Here is a 26,722-nt window from a genome sequence, read left to right as displayed (position 1 = left end):
GAAAGAACGAAAGGTAGCCTCACTTGATGATGTAGCAGAGCATGCCGATCAGTATTTGGAGGCCCAGGGATTTAGAAACCTAGGGAAGGCAAATGAAGGCTGTGACAAAGCAAGAACAGATGAGACAAAGGGTAGACCTCAGGGAGTACCGAACACGTCACAGCGACCACTCAGGTGTTTCCTGTGTAACCGCATTGGGCACCGAGCTATGAATTATCGAACTGGAGATGGTCGTTCACAAGTAGTGGTGTGTCCGTTGTGCAACAGAAGGGGACACCGAGCGAACGAGTGAAGGTCAGGGACTACAGACAAAGTAGCCTGTATAGTGGACTCCCACGGTGGTAGCACGAAGGAAGTTGGGAGTAAAGACAAAGTAGCTTGTATAGTGGACTCACAGAGGGATAGCGTGGAAGAAGGGCAACAGGCACAGAAAGAAGAGTCGGGTAAGAACGAAAGTAAGCTGTACTCTCAAGGAGTTGGGTTACCGGTCGTAGACGGAGAGGTGCATGGACAAAGGGTGAAAGTTTTGAGAGATACAGGCACAAATATTGTTTTGGTGAAAAGGAGCTTAGTAGATGAATCGAATCTAACAGGGGAGTACACAACAGTCATTTTGGTGGATAGTTCGGTGAGAAGGCTTCCAGAAGCTCGGATAAAAGTTGCAAGTCCATATTACACAGGTTGGGTGACAGCAAAGTGCTTGGAGAAGCCTATGTACGACCTGATTTTGGGTAATGTGCCGGGAGTCAGGAAAGTAGATGAGCCGGATACGAACTGGGAAAACAACAGGGACGTGGTAGATGAACAGAATACAACCAGTGGTAGAGTAGTGGAACCAAAGGAGAGTGGTAAGAAGGAATCATGCCACGACAGAGTAAGAGAAGTGCAGACGCCAAGAGCAGAAGTGGCATTGGCAGCAATTACGAGAGCGGCGGCAAAGAGAGAAGCAGAGGCCACAAGATTGAAGGTGGCGACCGTGCAGAGTATAGATATAACCCCTATGAAGTTCCGAGAAGAGCAGAAAAGGGATGAATTGTTGAAGGGTTGTTTTCAGAAGGTAGGGGAACCATTCAAGAAACAGCGAAGCAGGAATGTATTTGACTTCCAAATACACGATGGACTATTGTATAGGAGATGCCAGTTTAGTTCAGGAAGGGAAGTACTACAGCTGATGGTACCCAAAGCTTTCAGGAAAGCGATACTTACCTTGGGACGTGACAGTGCCATGGCAGGGCATCAGGGAGTTAAGAACACGCTTACTAGAATTACCGAAGAATTCTTTTGGCCTGGGATTCAGTCAGAAGTTATAAGGTATGTGAAGTCCTGTGATGTGTGTCAGCACACAGTACCAAAAGGGAGAGTAGGCAGAAAGAAATTATTTGACCGAGGAAAAGGAGGGTTTGGCGTTAGTATGGGCTGTCAAAAGGTTTCACATCTATTTGTTCGGAAAGAATTTCAAAGTGCAGACGGATCATCAACAGTTAGATTTCATAAATAAGGCGAAGTTGACAAATGGAAGAGTAATGAGATGGAGTCTTGCACTGCAAGAATACTTATTTAGTGTAGAATATATTAAAGGGAGAGAAAATGTGGGGGCCGATTTTTTGAGTAGAAGTTGTTGAGCGGCCAAAATATGGGTGTAGAGGATAAAACAGGGAAAAGCAAAGCTTGATAGCACTAAGAGGATGAAATTGTGCGACATACATGGTGATGTATTGATGTGTGTAGTGTGGTGCATATATAGTGCGATAGGGACGATTGACTTATATAGTAGTGTTGTGATGTGACCAGCGAAGTGCGTGTGTGACAAGTATGTGGTGAAGTGTCAAGTGGAAAGGCCTGTGAGTTGACAAGAAGACAGGCATTACGACAAAAGAAAGAAGAGTACAGTTTTTTTTTAGGAAAAAAAAAACGTTCAAAAAAAGGGGCCTATGTCATGAGTAAGGAGAGGACGTATGGACGACGAAGACGACGAAGTAGGAGGAGAAGCACGCGGAACAGGCACGAGCGCGTGCAGGGTAGCACACGGCACGATGCGCGTGACTCGAGCCATAAACGAAGGCAGCAGTTCGATGAGCTGGGATTGTTTGCGTGGCTACTGGAGAAGAAGGTCGCATTGGCAGCTACGTTCTGTCAACGGGAAGGCAGCGGGCGTTCGATTCCGGAGGCCGTGACGCGGGCACTCCGTGGCGTGGCCGTTGACCTCGACGACGCTCGGGCGAGGCTCCTCGGAGGTGCTGCAGCACCTTGCGGCAATTCCGGACGCACCAGCAGCAGTACCCCTTCAAGCTGAGTGGACACGGCGACACCGCCGTGACAATGTCACCGATTTCCCCGTTCCTTGTGCAGGCTCTAGCTGGGTGCTTTTGGATCAGCGCTGCTGAAACTTTCACGGCGAATGGATACTGTCAGCCTGCATCGCCTTCGCTTCTACCAAACGACGTCCTAGGCGCAATCTTCGATGACAATCTTATGCGGCGGCTGCCACATATGGAGTATGGCTACAGCGCATCTTCTTCACGCACCGTGACGTCACCGGCCCATCCCGGACCCGCTGGCTTTCATGCTTTAAAAGGGACGTTCGCTTCTGCAAGCATCAGTGGACACGGCGACACCGCCGTGACAATGTCACCGATTTCCCCGTTCCTTGTGCAGGTTGGTGATCGAAAATACTGTTTTCGTAGTGATTACCTGTGCTTAGTTGTGTTGCCGTGTCCACATACTCTTTTTTGTTGTTTATCTGAATGTTTTGCCGTTGCCAGCTTGCTAGTGTCACGCTCGGGTGATGTTGAAGAAAATCCCGGGCCCATCACTGAAGAAAAGCTTAACGAAATACTTAAGACACAAAAGGCGGTCCTGGAGAAAGTAACCAAAATAGAGAAAAACCAAGCATCTTTTGAGGCTCGGGTAGAGGGCAGGCTCTCGAAAATAGAGGGAAGGCTAGAAATTCTGGGCAAAGCCCCACTCAGGCTTGCTAACCTTGAGAAGTTTGCCAATGAAACCGAAACCTCAATAGCAACTGTTAGTCAAAAAGTTGATGAGTTAGTCACTAAATCGTGCACCGACAGAGATGCCCTCCTCAAGCGACTTGATGATCTCGAAAACCGCTCTCGGCGGAATAATCTTATTATCAGAGGGATAAAAGAAGACATGAATGAAACTGAAGATGTTTTACGTGAGAAGGTTAACGTCGACGTTTTTGATAAGTTGCTAAATCTTAAAATTAACTCAGTTGAACGAATTCATCGCTTGGGAGCAAAACAGGGGGGTAAAGATAGGCCCGTTATCCTGAGAGTTTCAGATTTCAGAGATAAGACTAGCATCTTACGAAACTGCTTTAAGCTGCGGGGTAAGGAGGTCAGCATTAACGAAGATTTTTCAAAGCGAGTTGTTGAGATCCGCAGAAGGCTGTGGGAGTCTAGTGCTGAGGAGCGAAAAACGGGGGCCAAGGTTAAGCTTGTCTTTGACAAAATGAAAATAAATGATGTGGTGTACGGTTGGAACGGGGATACTAATATGAGGTACATATCTAAGACACCTCCCGAAGCACCTGACAGGCGTCGTGATGGTGACTGACGGCATCAGAGTAGTCTTAACCAGTTAAAGATAATAAATATAAATGTAAGAAGTATTATGAATAAATTGGCGGATCTTGAGGCTGTGGTACTAGAACACGATCCCGACTTTATAGTAATGACCGAAACATGGCTGAAGAAAGATATACTGGATGCCGAAGTTACTCCTCCCGGATACAAAATCGTGAGAAGAGACCGTGAAACAAGAGGAGGAGGTGTGGCCGTTTTAATTAAAGATAATATATTAGTTAGTGTTCTTCCGCATGCTATTGATGCCGAAGCTCTGTGGATTAAAACCACGCTCAGTAATCGCACAGTATACATTGGCGCTATGTATAGACCTCCGAACACCCCAGTGAATGCACTTGATAACTTAAGAAGCTTTATGGACTCCCACCTGAAGCATGATGATAATATTATCCTAATAGGAGATTTTAACCTCCCTGGAATTAATTGGTCGACGCTCACTTCAGAGGGAAGCGAAGTCATTAAAGGTGATCAGCTGCTAGAGCTCGCTTTCTGCTACGATCTGACTCAGGTCGTCTCATCTTGTACGCGTGTGGGTCCAACCGCTTCCTCAGTGCTTGATTTGATGTTCTTATCTGGATCACTGCTCCCGTTTCTTGGCATGTGTGAAATTGAGGACGGTCTTTCTGATCATAAAATGGTTTTAATGTCTTTAGATCTGTATGTCGATGCCATGCACAAGGATGAAAAACTTATGATGCCAAATTTTAGGGCTGCAAATGACTTAGCCATACTAGAACACCTGGAGCAGTCATATTATTCATTTCTGGAAATGTACCGAACATCTCGCTCAACAGAAGAACTGTGGCAGTTTTTTCATTCTACGATAATGTTTTGCGTCCAACAATTCATTCCCAGGCGTCGTAAAACTGTAAGAAAACGAAACCCTTGGATTACGCGCGATATAATACACGCTAAAAGACAGCTTAAACGCAAGCGAAAGGCATGCACTGTGAATCCAAGCATTGAAGGAAAGAATAACGTCCAGGTTCTAAGTAAAAACCTCCGGCGGAGTGTGAAGACTTCTAAAAATAAGTTTTATAACTCAACGTTGAAACAATTTCTCAAAGAATCCCCAGACAAATTTTGGAGGTATGTGAATCCTTCGACCAGACCGAGTAGTATGTCTATTCATAAAGGTAGCAAGGATCAGGCAGAGGCGTTTAATTCCTTCTTCTCGTCAGTTTTTACAATCGATGATGGTATTGTACCCAACATCAGCGACTCTTTAAATATGGTTCCTATCCAGGATATAAGCATCACTGAAGAGGGCGTTCTAAACCTGTTGCTTCATATAAATGCTAAAAAAAGCCCTGGCCCTGACAATATCCCCAATGAATTTCTTTATAGATATGCCGAATGGTCATCGAAGTTTTTAACATTAATTTTTCAATCATCCGTTACTAGTGGCTCTTTTCCCAGTGCTTGGAAACTTGCAAAAATCGTGCCCATACACAAAGGCGGTTCCACATCTCACGCTAGCAATTACCGACCTATATCGCTTACAAGCACCTGTTCAAAAATATTAGAGCACATTGTATCGAAGCACTTGCTAACCTATCTCGATGAACATAATCTAATTGTTTCCTGTCAACATGGCTTTAGGAAAGGGTTATCCACCGTTACTCGGCTTATTGAGCTTGTACACGACCTTTCGAACACAATTAATACCCGCGGTCAAACTGACATAATATTCTTAGACTTCGCAAAGGCTTTCGATAAGGTGTCGCACAATAAGCTCTTACTTAAAATTGATTATACCTTTAAAAAATCTGCCCTTACCCGATGGTTCAGTTCCTATCTTGCATGCAGAGAACAATTTGTCCAATTAGGGCATCACCAATCTAGTTTATCTCCTGTGGTATCTGGGGTGCCCCAGGGTAGTGTCTTGGGGCCCCTCTTGTTCCTGGTGTTTATAAACGATCTGCCAAAAAATATTACTGCCCAAATAAGAATGTTTGCTGACGATTGCATACTATACAAAAATGTAAAATCACCGAGCGACCAGGCTGAACTTAATCTTAACTTAGAGAGAATTAAAAATTGGTGCGATAAGTGGCAAATGCAGCTTAACCCAACAAAAACTGTTTTTATGTCCATTTCTAGAAAAAAGAACATTCTTAGGTATCCGTACAGTATTAACGGTCACGAACTTGCTCAGGCTCATCAATACAGATACCTAGGTCTCATATTTACACCCGATTTGCGTTGGAATCTTCATGTTGAGGAACTTTGTTCCAAAGCTAACAAGGTGCTATGGGGCCTGAGACGCAACCTCCACTGTGCCTCTCCCGAAATTAAAACTTTAGCCTATAAAACCTTGCTAAGACCCATAATCGAATATGCTAAAGTAGTTTGGGATCCCTGTACCCAAACTAACTATTTGAAACTCGACAAAGTACAGCGTCTTAGTTCTAGGTTTATATTTAATAAATACCGCCGTTTCCATTCACCTACCGAATTATGTAAACTTGCAGAGCTCTCACCTCTACAAAAACGAACCGAATATGAAAGGCTGAAATTCATCTTCTTAATAATTCATAATCACGTTAAAATAAGCTACGACAGGTACTTTGAAATAAAAACGCAAGAAACATCAAGACACAGACACAGTATGTACATACCGCCCCCCAAAGTTCATAATGACTGTTTCAGGTACAGCTTCTTTCCTAGGGCGATTCAGCAGTGGAATTCGTTGCCAGATTCGGTTGTGAAAATTAAATCACTTACTGACTTTTTAGAAGAAATAAAACCTATAGTGTACTTTGATGCCATGCGCTAAGATTGTGATGACATGTATGAATTACGTGCTTTGTAACTAGGTTATGATATTCATTATGTGTTTCATATTATTTATTATGTGTTTTGTTATGTATTATATTTTGCGCAAAATTGATATGTGTTTCGGCAGTGATGCTCTCTTTCCTTATTTTTCACTGACGAACTTCTCTGTTTAAATCTACCTGCCTAGCAATTATGATAGATTTGTTGTATGTATATGTGCTGCGAAATGATATGTGTTCCAGTAGTGAAGGTTCCATTTCTTATGTTTCTCTTATGCACATTTCTGTTTAATATGATCCCATTCCACTCCTGTAATAGCCCGCTAAAAGGGCTGACAGTATCAATAAATGAAATGAAATGAAGCTTCAGCCAGCAACAAGCCCCGGGACGCCACATCATCGGGTGCAGCAGGGGCCGAGCTCGTACTTAGGCCTAAGCGACAGAGACGCCTTGCCACGTCAGCGACTGGGAAAAGGCTTACGGCAGCTTCGTGGTCTGTTATGCATCAGGACGACAGTTCATCGGGACGACAGAGGATCGTCGGCGACATCGACTGGGGAACCAGCACAACGGAGGCTGGACTTACGGCGTGTAACTAACGGAACCAAGTAAGAGTGTTCCATTGGCGAGGCCTAAGTGGCCAGACAGACTCTAGTAGCGACGCGAGTCGGAGGTGTAGAAGTACTGAGAATTGTGTTTGTTTATTTTCGCATATTGCTCTAAGTGTTTGTAAGACTTTCATTGTTAGTTGTTTTGAGTGTTTTTCTTATAGTTTTTCTTGTGTGCAATTAAATTATGTTTGCGGTGCCTACCTGCGCCTTCTCAATCTATCTCCAGCGCACATGCCTCCAAGATCGGTGACAATATTCTGTTTGCCATCCTCTTTACTTCTGTATTTATTTATCGATTTACTCAAGTAAGAATGAAAGGAAAAAGTGTACTAACGCACCGAGATATATATACAGTAATACCTCGTTAACTCGAACTCGCATATCTCGAAAAATCGGCTAAGTCGAAGTTTTCCGTGGTACCGAACAATTTCCCATAGGTGCAATGTATTTATTGCCCTTTATCTCGAAGTATTTCCGTGCCCACTTTCGGTTATCTCGAAATCTCGACTGATAATGGAACCGAAACTTCGCCGCCGAACCGTTTCACAAAATACTAGCGGCAAAATGTCATACGTTTCACAAGGTTCGCGCGAGGCTGCCGCGTTTACGACGAAGTGGACACTGTTCCCGAAAGTAAAGTCGAAACCTAGTGGCATACCAACTTTGTCGAGCAACCCTGTGTCTTGTCATGTGACGCTATAGACGTGCACATAAGCAGGCCCTGCAAAATAGCTCGGGTCGTACACGTTTTGTTTACCGTCAGCATGCTCCATGACCGTCAGAGATGAGATTTCAGCATTTTATTTACGCAAGGCACGTCGCGCAGATTTTTTCGTCGGCCGTGCGATATGGTGAGGATAACGCCACCAAAGCAAAGCAAGTCACTGATGCTGCAAAGAAAGGTAGCCCTAATCAAAGAAACGGATTCGAGGCTCGAAGTTTCTGGACGTCAAAACGGCGCTGAATGTGTGGCATCGTGCGAGAGGAGCCCCTTCCAGTCACATCGACAGATAAGGCAGATTCTCTGGACTTAGCGGTGGGCTAAACTGACCTAGCCTGCAACATCGGCTGGTTTGACCATTTTCTTAAGCCAAACAACGTGGCGTCACGCACAGTGATCGCGGCAGCGTCGACGCAGCTACTCGAGGGGTGACGACATCCGCCGAAACAAGACACATGCTTCGCTTGATGCGAAATAAATTTGAGTGCAGCGGCGCGGATGATCGGCACATGCGATGTGTTAAGCAACTCGAGAAAGCTTTGCTAGGTGCAAGTGTTACTGAGAGGCAGACCAGCCTTAGTCGGTCTCTCTGCACTAAATAAAAAGGCAGTGCCGAAAAACACAGCTGGTTAATAGCGCTGGTATGTCATTATTTTTCTTCAAAACCTTTACAAAGAGCCAGTTTGGCGCTCCTGTTAAGAAACTGATCAGTAGGGATAACGTTTCTAGATAGAACTGAACTTCTCAATGGAATTTGCCCAACTTTGCTTATCTCGAAAATCTGCTTATCTCGAAATTTTTTCTGGTTTTACTACTTCGAGTTAACGAGGTATTACTGTATTACTTATCTATTTTATTTATTTATGCACAGTGTACTAGGTCCAAGACTCCAAGAATGTGCTATCCAGCGAGTTGGGTCATCGCCCTTAAAGGCCGGAGGACACGGCAGCGTTAAGGTCAGGCAATAGTCGTGATATTTCTGGAGAAGAAAAAGATACAACTTCTGGGGAGCTATTCTTGATGCGCATACAGTGATTTGAAAAAGCGGTGAGCCGTGATGTCACCTCGCTCTTGATCACGTCGCCACAACGAACCCGCCAGCACATTCCTAGCGTAAGAAGAGAGTGGACAAAATGCACAGAACCAGGAACTTTTCAAGTCTGAATTTGCATATGAATGTGTCCCAGATGTTTGAGAACGATGCAGGGAATGCGTACCGACCTTACAGCTGCGTTAAACGAGCGGCCGCATTAAACCTAAATCGATGGCTAACACGATCAAAAGACATGTGCACCGAAAATCGGATCTCTGAGGGCTGCGCTCGTTGCATTGAAGCTGATTCCGTCCTTATCATTTGTGTCGAGAGTGTTTGAAAGCTTCGTGATGTCATGATGGTGCTGCAGAACAAGAACCGGAAACAGGGGGTGCGCTTCTCGCCGAGCTCCCGCTATTCAGCGGCCACTGAAATGGACAGTCCATTACATGGACACGTCGAGAAGAACTCCTCCGGCGAAGCACTGTATTTCATTTCCAGATTCCCCATTTGGATTAAAAGAAGAGACTAACGGTGGCGCGCCGCAATTATTGCGCGGCGGCGGCATGATCTCTCTTGGGATTTCGGCGGCGGCGGCGGCGTACACCTCTAGCTCTGACTACTATGAAGGAGTTGGGATTCTCGGGGTCTGTTGTCGTAGAGATGCTAAGAGACTTCCTGGACAAGGGGCATTCACTTTTCGTGGATAACTGGTACACCATCCCAGCACTATTCCAGTTTCCCTACAACAGGCAGACAAATGCTTGTGGGACGGTGCGCACAAACAGGAAAGGGCTTGCAAACTTTGCAAAGAGGCTGAAGCAAGGTGAAGTGGATAGCTACCACACGAACGCTATGTTGGCGCTGAAATGGCATGACAAACGAGACGTGCTCATGCTGTCCACAATGCACAGCGCTGAAATCGCCGAAGCTGGAAAAGTGGATTGGAAAACGGGTGAAAAGAAAAAGAAGCCAAAATACATGCTAGAGTACAACAAAAAAAAAATGGGACTAGTCGACAAAGTTGACATGCAACTGAGCTTCTCCGAAAGCATCAGAAAGACAAATGAAGTGAAACAAGAAATTTTTTTTCCCCTTGCTGGACCTGTCACTGCTAAACGCTTTTATTCTCTTCCGTGGAAACACCGCATCCACAACAACGTGTGCGGACTTCAAACAGCAAGTGGTGAGCCAACTGATCGAGGAGTATCACACAGAGAGCAGCAAGGCGGGAAGGCCAAGCGGAGATCCTCCTGTTAGGCTGACAGCGCGACACTTCATAGAGAAGGTGCCACCCACCGATGCACAGGGAAGCAGGACCCACAGAAGATGCGACGTCTGTGCCAACACCACTCGACGACAGAAACTTCGCAAAGAAATGCGCTACATGTGTGTGGAGTGCAACAAATCTCTCTGTGTGGAGCCATGCTTCAAGACTATCACACCCTGAAAAGCTTTTAGTGTTAGAGCACGAACATTTTTAACCGAAAAAGTACTCCTGTGCGCTTATTTTTGTATTTCTGTGGCTATGTTTAATACAATGCATAATTTTTTATTTATAAAAAACCGTCAAGTTTTTTTTTAGGATTTTGTTTGATTTTACTACGAATAAACGATGCATATGTAACAACAAAAATGATTTTTTTGTCACTTTACGGCCAAGAAAAAAGTTTTTAGACAATTTTTTTCTTAAATAGAATCGTCTGGAGAATTTATTTCAGCAATAAAAAAATTGCACATTTTTAGACTGGACTTCGCGAAAAAATTTCGCGAAAAGAGGGTTAATAACGAAATCGCCAGAGAAGCCATTTTTGTTCATTCTCGTGAGAATTTCACTGTCGTGAAAATAAAAAAATATGCAGACCAGTTACTTTGCACAACCAAAATTTATTTAAGGTGAGATGTGGGTCTTGAAAAAAATTTTTTTATTAGTTGGGTTAACCGAATGAAATTTGTTAACCGAATGAAATTTAATACACTCATTCAGTTTTTCCTGCAGATTCCAAATGTTCAAGTAGATTTTTATTATCTGCATTAGAACAAAAGTTATGCGATTTCTCAGAGCATATTTCTTACGGTACTTTTCGGCAACTTTGCTTTGTCAAACACAAAAACAAAATATGTGGAAAGACTGCCACAGAGCTCGTCTAGCCAATGATGCTAATTTGATTGTTTTCACCGAACTTCGAATGCAAAATAAACGGATGCAAATATGAGTGAAAAACTTTTGCTTCATACACCTTATGGTTATCGAGAATTATCATTTGGTAAACTACATTATGACAAAATAAATAGCATCATCGGCTGGACCAGCCTTCTGGCAATCTCGCCGCATACTTTGCTTTTGTGTTTGACGAAAAGAAGTTGCCAAAAATCCCTGTAAGAATTGTGCTAGAAAACGTTGTAGAACTAGCACATCTTTTGTTCTAATGCAGCTATTAAAAATCTACTCAGAGATTTGGAATCTGCAGAAAAAAGTGAATAAGCATATTAAATTTCATTCTGTTCACCCAACTATTATAAACACACTTTTCAAGACCCACGTCTCCCTTTAAAGTCGCTGATCTTGCTCTGTCGAACTGCTCTGTAATATCCGCCTTTTTTTTTTTTCTGCCTTTTGTAGCTTTGGCGCTGATCCTAGACTTCTCAAACGTCAAAAACGTGCGCTCTTTAATAGGAGGCAGCATTTCTCCAAAAGGCCAAATAACACTGCACTTAAGCAAAGTGCGGGAGATCTCTGCTTGCACACGGAGAGACGCGCGGCCACGAGCAGTTAGGCAGGCGGTCTACAGGAAGTCTGTCGGCAAATGACATCCCTTTCGTGGGTGTCATCACTACAACTCCCGTTCCAAACGACAGTGTCACCCAAGATAAGCCATCGGGTAGTCGCAATGGACCCGCCTTTAGTACTCGTAACCGCAAAATTAATGCGAATTCTACTCATTCCAGTCGTTCTCACAAGTAACAATTAGCCGGAGGTAGGAATGATGACGTGACTGCTCTTTTCAATGTCCCTGTTCTTTTTTCCAACATAAGGAGCATTATGAAACACAGGATTCAGCTTAATTCTATTATTTCCTCAATGGAGGCAAAATTAGTAATATTAACCGAGACATGGCTCAACTCAACGGTGGAAAATACAGAAATTTTCCAGACTGACGTCACATATGATGTGTATCGGTGCGATAGAGAAGATAGACAGGGTGGTGGTGTATTGATAGCCGTATCGCAAACAATTTCCTCTTTTCAAGTAGAAGTTGTGTCCTCTCTGGAAACAGTCTGGGTTGGTATTTCAAGTAAGCACACAAAGATTATATTAGGCGTATGCTATCGTCCTCCAAACTATACATCGTCATTCGTCGATGAATTGCATGACGTTCTCGGCTATGTCGTCACTTGGTATCCTTCGTCACCAATTTTTCTTTTTGGTGACATGAATTTTCCTAACATCACCTGGCACACTGGTGTTCCTCTGCTCGACCCCTTTTCAACACAATCACAACAGTTCCTAGATTTTTGTAATTGTTTTAACTTCACCCAGGTTGTAACGAAACCAACAAGGGTAACTAATGAATCGTCTAATACATCAGACCTAGTTTTGTCAACACATCCAGACTTCATATCCCCAATTATCTATCTTCCTGGTCTGAGCGACCATTTGGTGTTACATTTCGACATCACCATGTCTTTTTCACGTGGAACTGAAGAAGACAAGTACATCCGGGACTACCGCAATGCAGATTTTGACGCCATTAACCAAGATATGTGCGCGTACTTAGACACATTTTGTTGCAATTTTGAAGAGAGAAGTGTACAAGAGAACTGGGATCTTTCAAAAACTTAGTTACTAATCTCACCAATGCGCACATTCCCCTTCGACGCATACGGAACAACACAAAAAGACCGTGGTATAACACACATCTAAAACGTTTGTCTAATAGAAAAAAGCGCATTTTCCGCACAGCCAAGTTGCAAATACTAGAGATTGCTGGGTAGCGTATCAAAATGCTGAGGCAGAATACGTGGAAGCTGTGCGTGCTGCTAAGAATCGTTTCCAAACGCATACGTTGCCTGAATTGTTATCAAGGAACCCCCGGCAATTTTGGAACGTTATCAATTCTAACCAAAATGCGGATTTATCAATCAACGATGACTCTGGTGAGCCGCTACCACCATCTGAATGTGCCGCGTTATTTAACAATATTTTTTCAGCCAATTTCTCGGGAAACACTGCTGCACCTGTTGACGCAGTTGTGTGCCGTGACTACCGCTCAATGTTTCCTATCACTTTTGATTCTGCAGGAATTTCGAAGTTAATTGACACCTTAAAAACATCCTCATCATGTGGGACTGACGGTATCAACTCAAAGTTTCTCAAACAAACAAGCGCATATTCGTCTCTCTTCTTGTGTAAGATTTTCCAGCAGTCACTTGACCAAGCAACCTTGCCGCTGGACTGGAAGGTCGGTAAGGTTGTGCCGATACACAAGTCTGGTAATAAACACTCCGCTCTTAACTATCGGCCCATTTCACTAACGAGCATTCCGTGTAAACTAATGGAACATGTACTGCACTCACATATTGCGAAATTTTTAGAATCGAATTCATTTTTTACATCGGCCCAACACGGTTTTAGGCGTACGTTTTCCTGTGAAACCCAGTTGCTTCTTTTCACTCATCACCTGCATACCATTCTTGATAAACAATCTCTAATTGACTGCATTTTCCTGGATTTTGCAAAAGCATTTGAAAAAGTCAATCACGCTTTACTAATGCATAAGCTCTCCTCTCTCAACCTTGACTCGAATGTACTGGCATGGCTCGACTACTTTCTAACAAACCGTCTTCAGTACGTCACTGTTAACGGTCATGACTCGCCGGAAATAAGTGTAACATCGGGTGTACCGCAGGGCTCAGTTCTGGGACCTCTGCTGTTTTTAATATATATTAATGACCTCCCCGACTGCGTTTCTTCATCCGTTCATTTATATGCCGACGGCTGTGTGCTTTACAGAGAAATACGTACCGATGATGATAGGAACATCTTGCAGACAGACTTAAATAACATTAGGAATTGGTGCGATAAATGGCTTATGAAATTAAATCCCAAAAAATGCAAGCTAATGACAGTCTCCCGCCAGTTTAATAACTCCTCAACATACAAACTGGGTGATGTTTATCTTGACCACGTGTCGTCATACCGGTACTTAGGCGTTACCATTTCTTTCAATCTAACATGGAATGCCCATATAAACGTCATCACGAACAATGCTAACCGTACATTGGGATACATACGTCGAAATTTTAGCAACGCCCCACTTTCCTTGAAGATGCTTCTTTATAAAACCCTCGTGCGCTCGAAATTGGAGTACGCTGCTGCAATCTGGAACCCTCACCACGAAACTTGATTAGGCACCTTGAGCTAATTCAAAATAACGCTGCACGTTTTATTCTATCGGATTATCACCGTACATCAAGCGTAACAGCAATGAAGCACCACTTGTCACTGCCACCTCTATCACTGCGTCGCAAGTACTTCCGCCTTTGCCTTTTCCATAAGACCTACCATCATCCATCACTGCGTAATGAGCTCATTACGCCTCCCACATATCACTCCTCTCGGATCGACCACGAACACAAGGTTAAAGGTACTTTCTGCTACACAAACACATTTTCTTGCTCCTTCATACCGGTCACATCAAACGATTGGAATCGGCTACCAGGTGACATCGTTTCCATCTCTGACCACTCCCTCTTTCGTCATTCTTTATCAGCTCACCTATTTCGCGATAGCTCTCCTTAGTCATCCGATCTATTCCCCCTCCCTACGAATTTCTGTCTCCACGTGTCAAGATGCCAGCGTTTTCCAGTGGATTCTTGATTTTTTGTGTGTGCGTGTCATTTCTCTTACTTTTACACTTTCTTGCTAGTACTGTATAATTTTACCACATTCACTATTTGCTTATTGTGATTTCCTTACTTTTACGTTTCACTTTTGTTGCGTTTCATTGAGTAGAGATGTTTTTTGCTTTAGTCTTGTTCATGTATAAAATAGCACGTATATTTTTCATGTTGTAACCCACTCCCCTCTGTAAAGCTTCGGCGATTGAGGGTAACAAAATAAAATAAATAAATAAAAATAAAAACGTCATGTGCCCATGTGGTTGCCAACAGAGGCGTTAGCGAAAAAAAAGAAGCGTAGTTGCCATCATCGTCACCTGACCGAGTGTAAGCAGCAATGGTCGCACGAATGCTTGTCGAATGAGCGATGCGGCAATCTTCCACCTTCTGGGTTCCCAACAAGCTCATGGGTTGCAAAAAATGTCACGGATCACTACCTGCAACTTCCGTTATTGCGGGAGAGCTTTTTAAAATCTGTTTGCTGTCGAGAGAGTGAAAATGCATTGAACTCTATAGACGTTCGCCGGTGACGACAGAGTTCTTCGTTGCTGTTGTGGGAATCGAGCGCACCCTCCCCTTTGGGTGCTTCGTTCCCCAGCTAGTGTGTGTACTGGCTCCGTGCGGATCGAGCGCTGGGAACCGCAGTTAATTGGCGCGATGGCTACCGCGGCTACATCGCCAGGCCTTTTTGTCTGGTGCGAGCCGTGTGTCGGGCTTCCCGGCACTGAGCCACGCGCCTGGGCAGGTCCGGACGACGCTCGCCACACGTCCCGCTAGCATACGTCACTGTGCTTCGCCTGTCCTCATTAGCCGCCAGTGACAACCCCCTCTCCCATAAGCTCACTTTTGTCTGGCGCTGGCAAGCCGCGTCAGATGCTCTCGGGCCTGCACGAGAGGCTGACACGCTGCTCTGGCAGGTGGCTTCTCGTTCGTGCGCTTGACTGCTGCCCTTTGTGTGATAGTCGTAGCGCCGCTGGCAAGCGTACTCGATCGGTCTTGCAGAGTTACCCTGAAGGCCTGCAAGCCCATGACTATCGCACTGTGCTGCATCTTGGGTTAATAAAGCCGTCTTTGTTGACAGCCTGCCTCAAGTGCCTTTACTGCGCCCTGTCGGTGAGTCGACAAACCCGGCCGTAGCGTCTTTGTTCGCTGCTGCAGTGGAGAACGTCGCATACCTTCCCGGTTGCCTCGTAGGGTAAGATTCGTGCAAACCTATCTTCACACCGCGATAATTTTGTTCTTGAGGACTTTCGTTATTCAGGGGTTCAACTGTATATACGTAACTGGATGTATTGGTGGAAGGAACTACAAAAAAGCTCTTCTGGATGAAAATCCACGGAGAAAGTATATTTCAGCAGAAGTGTCAGCGCGTTCACGTGCTCTTCTATGGACTCAAACTGGAAAAATATTCAATACTGTTCCTTATATTTATTTCTATTTTTACAGATTTCATTTTGAAATGTCTAGAAACAGAAGTGAGACATTTTAGCGGCACATGTGTAGTTATTGCCAAATATTGGCCTAGTTACATGCCATGGGCCGCTTGAAACGATCTACCAGCAGCGCTTCTGAAGCATATGACGTCAGCTGATGAATCACCACCATACTTGATCGTCACCGATTGGCCTAGAAGTTATGAGCCTCTGCAGAGAGCATGTTTTGCTGTCGAGCTGATTCACAACACAGAAGCTGCATCGGCACCATGCATGGTGTCGTGGCTTAATCGGGACATGCACGCGAGCGCCGTTTATTCTGAGCAGTGCTGGGCAGTATCGAAGATACATGTATCTTCGATACTATCTTACTCTATGGGTATCTTGTATCTGTATCGCAATACGTCTCGCAAGACGTGTATCACTATCTGTATTTCCGATACATCGAAGAATGTATCGTGTATCTTAAGATACAAGATACTGCGATCGCACCATTACCATGCAAAACAATAAACCTTGGCTGAACGCCGCTTCTCAAGCTGATACTGCTGCCACTGAGTCACCAGAATAAAACTAAAGGCCATGACATTATCTTACTTTCCACCAGTTTTCCAGCGAGGGCAGGTGATGAGCTCGCACTCGCGTCATCTCGACAAGCGCGCAAACGTCTACGCCCAGACGACATTTTGTTTTCACGGTTTCCTTTTTTTCTCTTCAGTTGTGTCAGTGCTATAGCACTTGGCTCTTAGCTACTATCTGTCAAGCGCATCGGGCGAGTAAGTGACACGACAGCCGAGTTTCCGGGCGGACAAGTGACGTCAGGTTTATTGGCAGCCCTTATTATTGAATCCAGTACATGCCGCGCTGCCATCTGTCAGTACTCTTGTACACTACATAAATCATACAGCCATCTAGTGGTACTGCCGTACACTACATCCCCCCCCACGGTAAACTTGAACCAAACACATGCACCAATACTCATGGTCGGAAAGAAAACAATGTTCACAGGTCGAGTCTTTTCGGCCTGCGGATCCTTCTGCCGTACCGCGACCGTGAGACGCATGGCATAGAAGCAGAACCCTGAGGTTCCTCTGCAGTGGAGGTGCTTTCCCGAGGCGACGTGGTTTGCTGGTCTTGTGCTGCTTGGTCAGCTCCAGGTGTTGTAGTCGTCTCGGGCTGATCCGCCACTGGGGTTCCAGGAGGGTTGGCAGTGGGGGTTCCCGTCGTTGGCCCCAGGTGCATCTGGTTATGTTGAAGTACACCTGTCGGAGTCTCCACGACGTAGGAGCACGGGCGTTGAGCTGGCCCTAAGACGGTTGCTGGGGAGTTGACATCTCGCACCCAGACCTGTTCTCCCGCCTGAAGAGGCCGCAAGGTGTGAGCTGCATGTCTTCGGTTGAAGTCTGACGCTTGGCGCCTCCGGTTGTCTTGGTCTCGTTGAGTGATTGCGACCGAAGGAGGCCAGACTGGCTCCAGCAGGTGAGACGTCTTTGGCAGCCGGGTCTGTAGGCGCCTACCCATGAGCAGCTGAGCAGGCCTCACTCCATTTACTCCAGGTGTGTCCCGGTATGCCAAAAGTGCCAGGTAGGGATCATCCGCCTTCCGCAGCAGGTCTTTGACTGTCCTCACCATCCGTTCCACCTCCCCATTCGACTGTGGAAAAGGGGGCTGCTGGTGACGTGGCAGAAGCCGTAGGACTTGGCGAAGGCGCAGAACTCTTTTGCAGCGAACTGAGGATCGTTGTCGCTGCGCACCAGTCTTGGAATCCCATGGCGTCTGAAAACGCTCTTGACGGCGTTGATGACCGCAAGTGCTGTGGTTGAACGCAGACTCATGACTTCCAGGAAACGTGACCGGTAATCCACCAGAAGGACAAAGTCTTGGCCGTTGAGATGAAAAAGATCGATGCCAACCTCTTCCCAGGGCCGACTTGGAGTGGTTGAGGGCAGCATGGGCTTCGAACGCTGCACCTTGGTGTCGGCACACGTGTGGCAGTTAGACACCAATGTTTCTATCTGGTTGTTGATGCCCGGCCACCAGACCGACTCCCGAGCTAAAGCTTTGCATCGGTTGATGCCTTGATGCCCGTCATGGAGAAGCTGGAGCATGTGGCGCTGAAGGGCAGACGGCACGAGGATGCGGGACCCTTTCAGAAGCAGTCCCTCACAGACGCTGAGGTCTCCTTGGTACTGCCAGTACTTCTTCACATGGAGAGGCAAGTGGGACTGCCGAGGCCAGCCGTTGGCGCAGTACTGAAGCAGCAGGCTGCACTCGCCGTCGTTGGCTTGGGCCTGGCGCAGGTGCTCGAGCTGCGACAAGACGATGTCTGGGAAGGAGCGGACGACCTCTTGGGCAAAGAGCTCTACTTGGTTCACCCGGTTGGATGAAGGGGAGTCCAGCGGTGCGCGCGAAAGCGTATCAGCTGTTGCCAGCAGCTTCCCCGGTATGTAGAGTACTTGGTGCTGGAAACGCATGAGCTTCAAGCGAAACCGCTGGATCCGTGGTGGCAGTAGGTCAACATCCATGGAACCCAAGAGTGCCACTAGCGGTTGATGGTCCGTCTCGAGGAAGAACTGGAGCCCACGTACGTATTCCTCGAACCTTTGCACCGCCCAGCTGGCCGCCAAAGCTTCTTTTTCTGTTTGGCTGTACCGGCGTTCGGTGCATGTGAGGGAGCGCGATGCGAAGGCAATGGCTCGACGCTCACTGGATGGCTGTTCTTGGAGAAGTACTGCCCCGAGACCATAGGAGCTGGCGTCAGCTGAGATCGTGGTCCTGTACGTGGTGTTGTAGAAAGCCACGCAGAGGTCTGAGCACAGTAGCTTCTTCAGTTCGGAGAAGGCAGACTGCTGCGCCGGGCCCCAAGTCCAGGCAGAGTTCTTGAGCAGCAGTGCTCGGATCGGCGCAGTCACCTCCGAAACGTGCGGTAAGAAGCGTCCAATGTGGTTCACGAGGCCTAGCAGGCGACGAACCCCTGCGACATCTTCGGGTCGATGCATGGCTCGGATCGCTGCAACCTTGTCTGGGTCTGGAGAAATTCCTTCCGCGCTGACCACGACGCCAAGGAACTTTACACTCGAAGCAGCAAACGAGCATTTCTTGCGGTTGAGAGTGACTCCTGCCTTTGCTAGCTGGTCCATGACTTGTCGGAGACGGCGGTCATGCTCACAGCGTCTTCCCAAAGACGATGATGTCATCAATCATGTTCACCACACCCCCTTTGGCCTTCGAGGATCCGGGACATCTGCCGCTGGAAGTATTCCAGTGCAGACGTGATCCCAAACGGCAGCCGGAGAAAACAATAGCGTCCAAACGGGGTTATAAATGTGGTCAATTATTGGGACTCTTCGGTCTTGGGACTAGCCTCTTCGGTCAACACGGCGAAAACAAGCATTTTCCAAGCAACGCACACTCTACGTCTCCGCGATGCTCTCGCGGCCCTGCACGACGATGCGCGGTGCACTTCAGTTGTCACCTGGTCGAACACGCAGTATTCGCAACTTTCACGTACCGTGGCGCCGCCAAGCGGTGGCCACCAGAAGCTTTGTTGAGATTATTGAAATGTTGGACCAGCTGGAGCCAGCGAGTGTTGCCACTTGTTTTGTCTCGTTTGGGGTTGTTTTGCGACAGTTTGCGCGGTCTCGATATTAGCTTGATACTTTCAGTTCTTCAATGTGAACGAAAAAGAAAAAGAAAAAGGCAACTGATTTTACTGCGGGCCTCATGCTCACAGCACACAGCGGGAGGCAAAGCAAAAGCCTCCCCTTCAGATTAGCGCCTCGAAAAGCCGTGAGTGGTTAATCGGGTTAAGCTTCGCAAGCAAATAACTAAGGCCCATGAATGTATGCAGAATCCCATTTTGTGTACGAGTACAAACTTGCTACCTCATATCGCCTTTCTCACACTTCGTTCCTCCGCTCGACACAGTCACTGTGCAGACAGTACCAGAACTGATTAGGAATGCGTTCCGCTTCTAGAATATGAAAAGTCCGGTTTCAAAGCGTCCATCGCACCATTCCACGTCTGAAGTGGCTGTGAAGTGCCTCCGTGACCTTCACATCTCCAGCACTTTTTGTTCGGTATTACTTGCTGATGGCGCTGTTTTTTCGTCCCTGTCCCGTACGATGTTACTTATTGCACTTCTCAAACTCCGTAAGCGTAGAATGATAACAGGAACGTCACATCTTAAACGTGAGAATTGCGCCTTGCCGCTGGTTTCATTCGCTGCTTGTCGACCTATTGTGGCATTATTCCGCTGTTCTTTTTCTCTCTTTTTACCAAGAAAGCGCAATGAAATCGTATTTCCGATAATCACACATGCCTCAAGCGGTTCTTGTGCTTTGGTCTCAAAGGGCAACATTTTTTTTTCATTTGCTTACATTACTTCGTGCTTTGAAGTGAGCTGAGCAAGCTACACGACAGAATGCAATGCAAGCAAAAATTAGATAAAGCACGTCCCCGAGAATGTATCTGATATTACTGAAAGACATTTACTGAGACTCCTACTATCATATTGCGGGGGAACGCTACGAGTGTGTTTGCTTTATTTACAATTGTGTGCATATTTATCTTCCTAATGAGGTTCCAATCACGTACCCGACGTTCCTTTACTTATTAAAATATGTCACCGCAACCCTGCTCTCACAAAAACATAAATCGGAGTGCAACCGAAGTGCAAAGAACTGGACTCTTCGCCAAACGTGTACATTCCTAAACCGTCTGCAGCGGGCCGATAACCTCAACGACCGCCATGTTGGTTGTACAGTCGCACCACCTGTGGGCCGTGAAAGTTGCGAATACGCTCACTGTCAGTGCATCGACGTTTCTTGGTGCCCGCGCCGCTCAACAACAGCGAGCTACTTTCGTTTCTACAAAGCGACGCGCACTTTAAAGCGGTCTCGCACGACGCGGCGGCGGCGAACTTGCGACCGGCAGCATGGCTAAGCATGGCGCGCTTGTACCACCGTCAATCCGCAGTGTACGGTTTACGCCACACGTGCAGCCGAGCAGATATCTACAGATGACTGTGATAAGGTTGTCTGTTATAAGGCATAACGGCACGTTCATCGACGGCTGCCACCTCGCCGTCGCTCTTTTCTGATGCTTATCCGCGAAGGCATCGCCGCAATCGCGCGGAAGTCGTAATCACCGATCGACCGGTCTTTACCGTTACCAAAAAGACGGACGACTTTTCGCAGCACATTGTGGCGTCGACGAGTTTAGGGACGCAGTGAACCTTTCTGCGATGGAAAGTTATTGCGGTTATCACTTCTTGCATTTATACCTTCTTGCGTTCCAAGGCATTGTTTGGTTCATCGCAGGCGGTCGTAGCTGCAGAGAACGGCGTCAGGAAAGGTTACCATGCGAAAGCTGACTGCAAGGCTTCATGCTGCCAACTACTTTTTTTCTTCCCTGCCATTCTACCACTGAAGAAACGCCTGGAAAGTGAGGGACCTCGCTCGCAGCGTCCAAAATTTGCGTGCGGTGCTCGCCGATCTGGGTATCTTGGTCGCGAGGATCGCGAGTAAACTGGAGCGGGCCACGCGCGAGCGCGCGCCCCTCTCACTCAATTTAGGAGGAATGTTTTAACATTTTTCGCTTCGTATGCGCCATATTTTTACCACGACCGTCTCTGAAGTGTTCGTTGTAAAAGTAGGAGGCTTTGAAAAATGTTAGCTATATCTGCACGCAGCTTCAATGGTTAGCATACGAAAATCGTAAGTGCACCCAAATATGGTCGTTATAACCGATAGATCGTTATATGTGGGATCGTTATAAGTGGGTTCGACTGTATATGGAAATAAGATTTTAACAGCCATAGCACCACCGGTACCGATGCTGGATTTAACAGAACAAGCAATTCATTTAACAGAATCTATCTTGGCGTACGTCTCCTTTTCTTTTATTCAATGAGTTTTCAAAATCATAAGTGGATTATTAGCACAAATTCTTTCTAAGCTGTCCTTTTCAATCTCATACATTACCTATGTCTCCGTATCGCTTTTTTCGGGTCTGCTTACGGCAATATGTCTTTAACGTGCTGGCAACGTAATCTCTCTGCTTCATTGTTACATTTAGCAGTCTGCATTATTTCTGCTACTGTTTACAGACTTATATACTACTTAAGTTTACTGTTATGTCAAGGCGGCGTTGAGAACAAATATGTAATATTCTGCGCGTGCTTGGAGTATACAGTAACAAAAGTTCTGCTTACTGCTTAGTAAAAAAGCGAAATTGAGTTTTCATGATAATAATGTAAATTATTAGGAGCCATCTCAATGTTGTTATCAATGGGATTGGAGAAACATTGTTATACAAAATGCTCCATTTTTCTAATGAGCGTCTCAACGAGTCGGTTTACGCTATTTTTCATAGGCACGGAATTTTCTGTGGTCTTACCTTAAATGCCTAATTGTCATGGCTATTAAGGGTTACCCGTCGCGGTGGTCTAGTGTTTATGGTGCTTGACCAGTGGTGTAGCCAGGGGGGGCAGACCGGGCCCAGGCCCTCCCCCCCCCCCCCCCCACCCGAAAAAAATTTCTGCCTATGCCACTGTGCTTGACTGCTAACCCGTAGGTCGCGGCGGCTGCAGTTCAATGCCCGTGTGCTTATATTTAAGTTTTATAACACCATGTGGTCTAAATTTCCGGAGCCCTCCACTATGGCGTCTGTCATTATCATATCGTGGTTCTGTGGGACATTAAACTCGGCAATTATTATTAGGTCTTGGGAGTGCTGCCTGTACCATGTTCCTATACTTATTCGCTGTGTTTGATACAGAACCTCTTTTCTATTTTACTTAGTTATATTTGTTTTTCCTAGTCTTCTCTAAATATTTTTGCTGTTACTAATCACCAGGTTATCGGAGCTTACGTGGCAATATGTCTCAATAGCGGTGGTGTCCTGTGGCGCTTCGTGCAACTATAGAACACGTATGACACATTTTCTGGGCTGCAGATGTTCTCTCATAAAAGAAAAATTGTTAGAAGATCGCGCATTACTGACTACGTCGCTTTACGCCAGCCGATAAGTAGAATATAAATGTAATTGCAGTTTTATGTCCTCTACGTAAACAAGATACATCGCAAAGAATGTCACTACCAGCATTCTCGCTGATGTACACCTGTCCGGTTATCGGGTATTGCGAAAACAGTGATACGTTTACGGACAAGCTAGAACTTGACAGCGGTATGTGCACGATTGTGCGGAGGCTTCTTATTGAAGATGGCAGCCCGCTAGCTGGTCCGCAATCGATTCCACCCAATTACAAAAGCGGCAAGCAAAGACCGTTATCAGTGAACTGTAAAAAGAGCTGTCATGGTAAGCAGCTAAAGCAACCCCAAGAAGTTGTTTCGGAACAAAAGTGATGTATCTTCAGCAACAAATACAAAACTTCGGAGATACTAACAGACATTCAATAATAATAATAATAATATCTGGGGTTTAACGTCCCAAAACTAACAGACATTTTATTCAAATGAAACAAAATTGGTCGCAGTTAATAAACTTTCAAGTGAATATTTTTTGAGCGTCGGCGTTTAGTGCTACGTTACCGCATATACAGATACATAATAACAAATTTCCGAATGTATCGAAGTATTTTAAGATACAATTGGAATGTATTGTATTGGATACAATCGGCGTTGTGGTATCTTGTATGTATCTGTATCTCAAGTACTTCTTGCGTGAGTATCTTGTATCGTATCGCGATACAATTTTAAAGTATCTTTGCTGAGCCTTGATTCTAAGGAATCGTTATTGGTCCTTGGTTGTGACTTTAAGGCCCCAAGATCAAACTGCACATGTTTCAACGCACCTGCGGTGTGACTGTCGGTGATAGACAGCCTCAAACACTAGACTCTGGCACAGTTTGGTGCAACTTGCGTCACTTTACATCAGGATGGAGCAGTAAATCCAATTTGGCGCACTTTGGTGCAGTTGGTGCAGGAGTGGAATCACTGACACTTGATCCTGTTCTTTTCTTTTTCTGAAATAACAGGCCTCCCTTGTTTAATGACCGTTTCTTACTTAATAATACCGGACACTTTGGACTGCAACCAAACAGATTGTGTGATATCAGAGATGTTGGCAAGATAACAATGTTTTCCTTGGTTCAGCTCGCCTGCAGCACAGTGAAGATAGTACCATTGCACAAGACATGCAAAATAATTGATCAAGGCTGCCAAGAGAATAAGTAAAACAAGACAATACAAGATTGACACCACAAATGGAGTGTTTTGAGAAAAGCTAAGCCGAATGTTAGCTAATCAAGTTTGTGCCGTGCATTGAAAGTAAATGTACGTACCCTGGTGGACGGCCCACATGATGCAGAAGGCTGGTGGGCCGCAGTCCTCAAAGGGCTTGCGTCTTGTCAGCACTTCCCACAGGATGATTCCCCAGCTGAAGATGTCACACTTCTCCGTGTACGTCGAACCTGCACACGAGGTGACCGCATCTCCTCATGGTTCTAACAAGGCCTCTAATGCAGAGGGTAAAACAAGTATACGACACTAAGGTACAAACAGCCATCAAGAGGCTGCATAATCTTTCAAATTCAGATCAAAATAATGCTCAAATTTACAGGCCCATATTCACTACAAAACTTGGCAACGTGTTCCGTGGTTTATTTATTGCAATAGTGAAATGCAACACTACAAGCAAAATAAGACTGCACGACATAACAGTGATTAACAGAACCATCTGGTATTCCCTGGGGGTCCCACGTACACTTCTGGATCTTTGCAGCACCAAAGAAAATACACTAAAAATGTACTCCTCCACACGTGTGCTTACAATATTTCTAAATTAGCTCTTATTGCAGTGTTATCACAATACAGATTCCGCAGGGTCATATATATCGATACGGGGGACTGTGCAGTCTTGAAGCATTCTTTTTTCTGATAACAAATGGCTGGAGGAAGTATGCTTCACTGCACAGCTTAGCACCTCTTAATATCTCAATATGCGGCTACGATGCAGCAAAGTTTACTATATTCAGTCCTTGGTTGCACTGCTTTCAATGCCTTCTTTCACAGCATCTATGGAAACAGCAGAGTTTCCTGAGAAACAATATTTCCAAATGGCAGTGTTCGCCAGAAGAGGCATTTGATATACCGAATGTGGAGGTGTTTTCAATACACGCTTTGCACACTGCAAGGGCATGTTGCAGCTGCTCGGTGTGGTCTGAAGTGAAAAGAGACAACCACCACTCACTCTCAAACACCTCGGGCGCCATCCATGCAGCACTGCCCTTGTTGTTGGTCATCTGGGTCTGCACATCACAAGCTGTGCCAAAGTCGCAGATCTTGAGCACTGTGCCCCCGTTGACAAGCAGTAGGCTGCAACATCATCAACCCGGATAAGCGGCTCAAACTCAAATCTGTCAGTATTTTTACTCTACAAATCACATTTAATTTCACTACTATAAGCTGTCAAATATTTATTTCTCCTCAATTATAATCCCCAGAAGGAAAAAGCCACTTAATTCAGTACGACTATACTGTAAAGAAGCCCCAGTTTGCTGCATGGGGATACACAAATCACCTTCCAGATATTCAGAAAAGATGGCTCACTTCAGGCAGCTAATGAACAGTTATTTTCTCAATTTGGGCAAATTTACTGATTGCGTGGTCCATCTCAGCATAACTGCATTACATTAAATCAATTCCTTAGTTATCACAATTTGCTTCAACAGTATCTGGTGACTGTATTTCCTTGTTTCACTACCATAACTGCCATGATGCAACAGACATCATCACCTGTTAGTTGTTTCCAGTTCCAATGTTCTGATAGAAAACAAACATAATTATTACCAGCTTCCCCAATTGAGTGGCAGTTGAATTGTAAATGACACTAGGTGCACAAGCCTTTCTATGTTTCAGACACAATCTATTGTTTAGAAATGAGAAAAATAAATGCTACTCTGAGGTCAGTTCTCTAATGTCCATATTCAATTTGAAAAGTGCACAATTCAAACAGTTCTTATTGCAACAAATTAACTTATGTAACAAAGTACTAATTCTATACCATACATGCACTGTTCACTGTCAGTTTCCATCCCAAGGCTTGCTTAGGAGGGTGCATTGGCTATCGCATCTGTGCATGCATGGACGAGAAGCTGTAAGCCTGATGTTGTCTTGCGGTTTGGTTTCCACTTGTGACACTTGCAAAAACTGATAGTATCGGTTTTACAACCTCTAAAAAGACGAGTGCTTGATGCTATCTCATTTTGCCCACAGATGTGTGCTGATCGCCGGCGAGCGCTGGTACACAAACGATGACACTATTACGAATGATGCTCCCAAAAGACTTTGGGCAAGTTGGTGCGACATTTGCAAGATATAACAGCACGAAGGATGGGACTAAAGACACAAAATCCACAGGACGAGTGCCCGTCCTGTGGTTTTTGTGTCTTTAGTCCCATCCTTGCACATCTTCTTTTTTTTGCCCGCAAGTTTTTTGAAGATTGTGAAACACATTTACCCTCATGAACATATATTTCATTAAAGAAATCAGTTTCTTGTTTTTTTTTCTTATTATTATTTGTCATTAATATTAATGGAACTGACAGACAATAATGCCAAGGAAAGTATAGGGGGTGTTATTCGTAGAAATTAGGATATAAATGTGAAGAAAGT

General features: G+C 45.3%; 1 protein-coding gene across 7 annotated transcripts in view; it reads right to left on the bottom strand.

Moving 5' to 3' along the window:
- LOC119395590 (mitogen-activated protein kinase kinase kinase 7) overlaps positions 1–26,722 on the bottom strand; it is a 326,442-nt gene that overhangs the window by 219,821 nt on the left and 79,899 nt on the right. For all 7 annotated transcript variants that reach the window (XR_007416461.1, XM_049416687.1, XM_049416691.1 and 4 more), the window contains exons 6-7: positions 25,299–25,423; positions 24,391–24,519 (exon numbers count right to left, since the gene is read on the bottom strand). Coding sequence is in view for 6 of the 7 variants with exons in the window: in XM_049416687.1 (XP_049272644.1) it covers positions 24,391–24,519; positions 25,299–25,423 (254 nt within the window). In the remaining variant the exon portion in view is untranslated. The remainder of the gene's footprint in view (positions 1–24,390; positions 24,520–25,298; positions 25,424–26,722) is intronic.

The sequence above is a fragment of the Rhipicephalus sanguineus genome, chromosome 6 (assembly GCF_013339695.2).
Source record: "Rhipicephalus sanguineus isolate Rsan-2018 chromosome 6, BIME_Rsan_1.4, whole genome shotgun sequence".
In the NCBI taxonomy this organism is placed as follows: domain Eukaryota; kingdom Metazoa; phylum Arthropoda; class Arachnida; order Ixodida; family Ixodidae; genus Rhipicephalus; species Rhipicephalus sanguineus.
The sequence above is the reverse complement of the archived record's forward strand: the minus strand, read 5'-3'. Positions and strand labels throughout refer to the sequence as shown.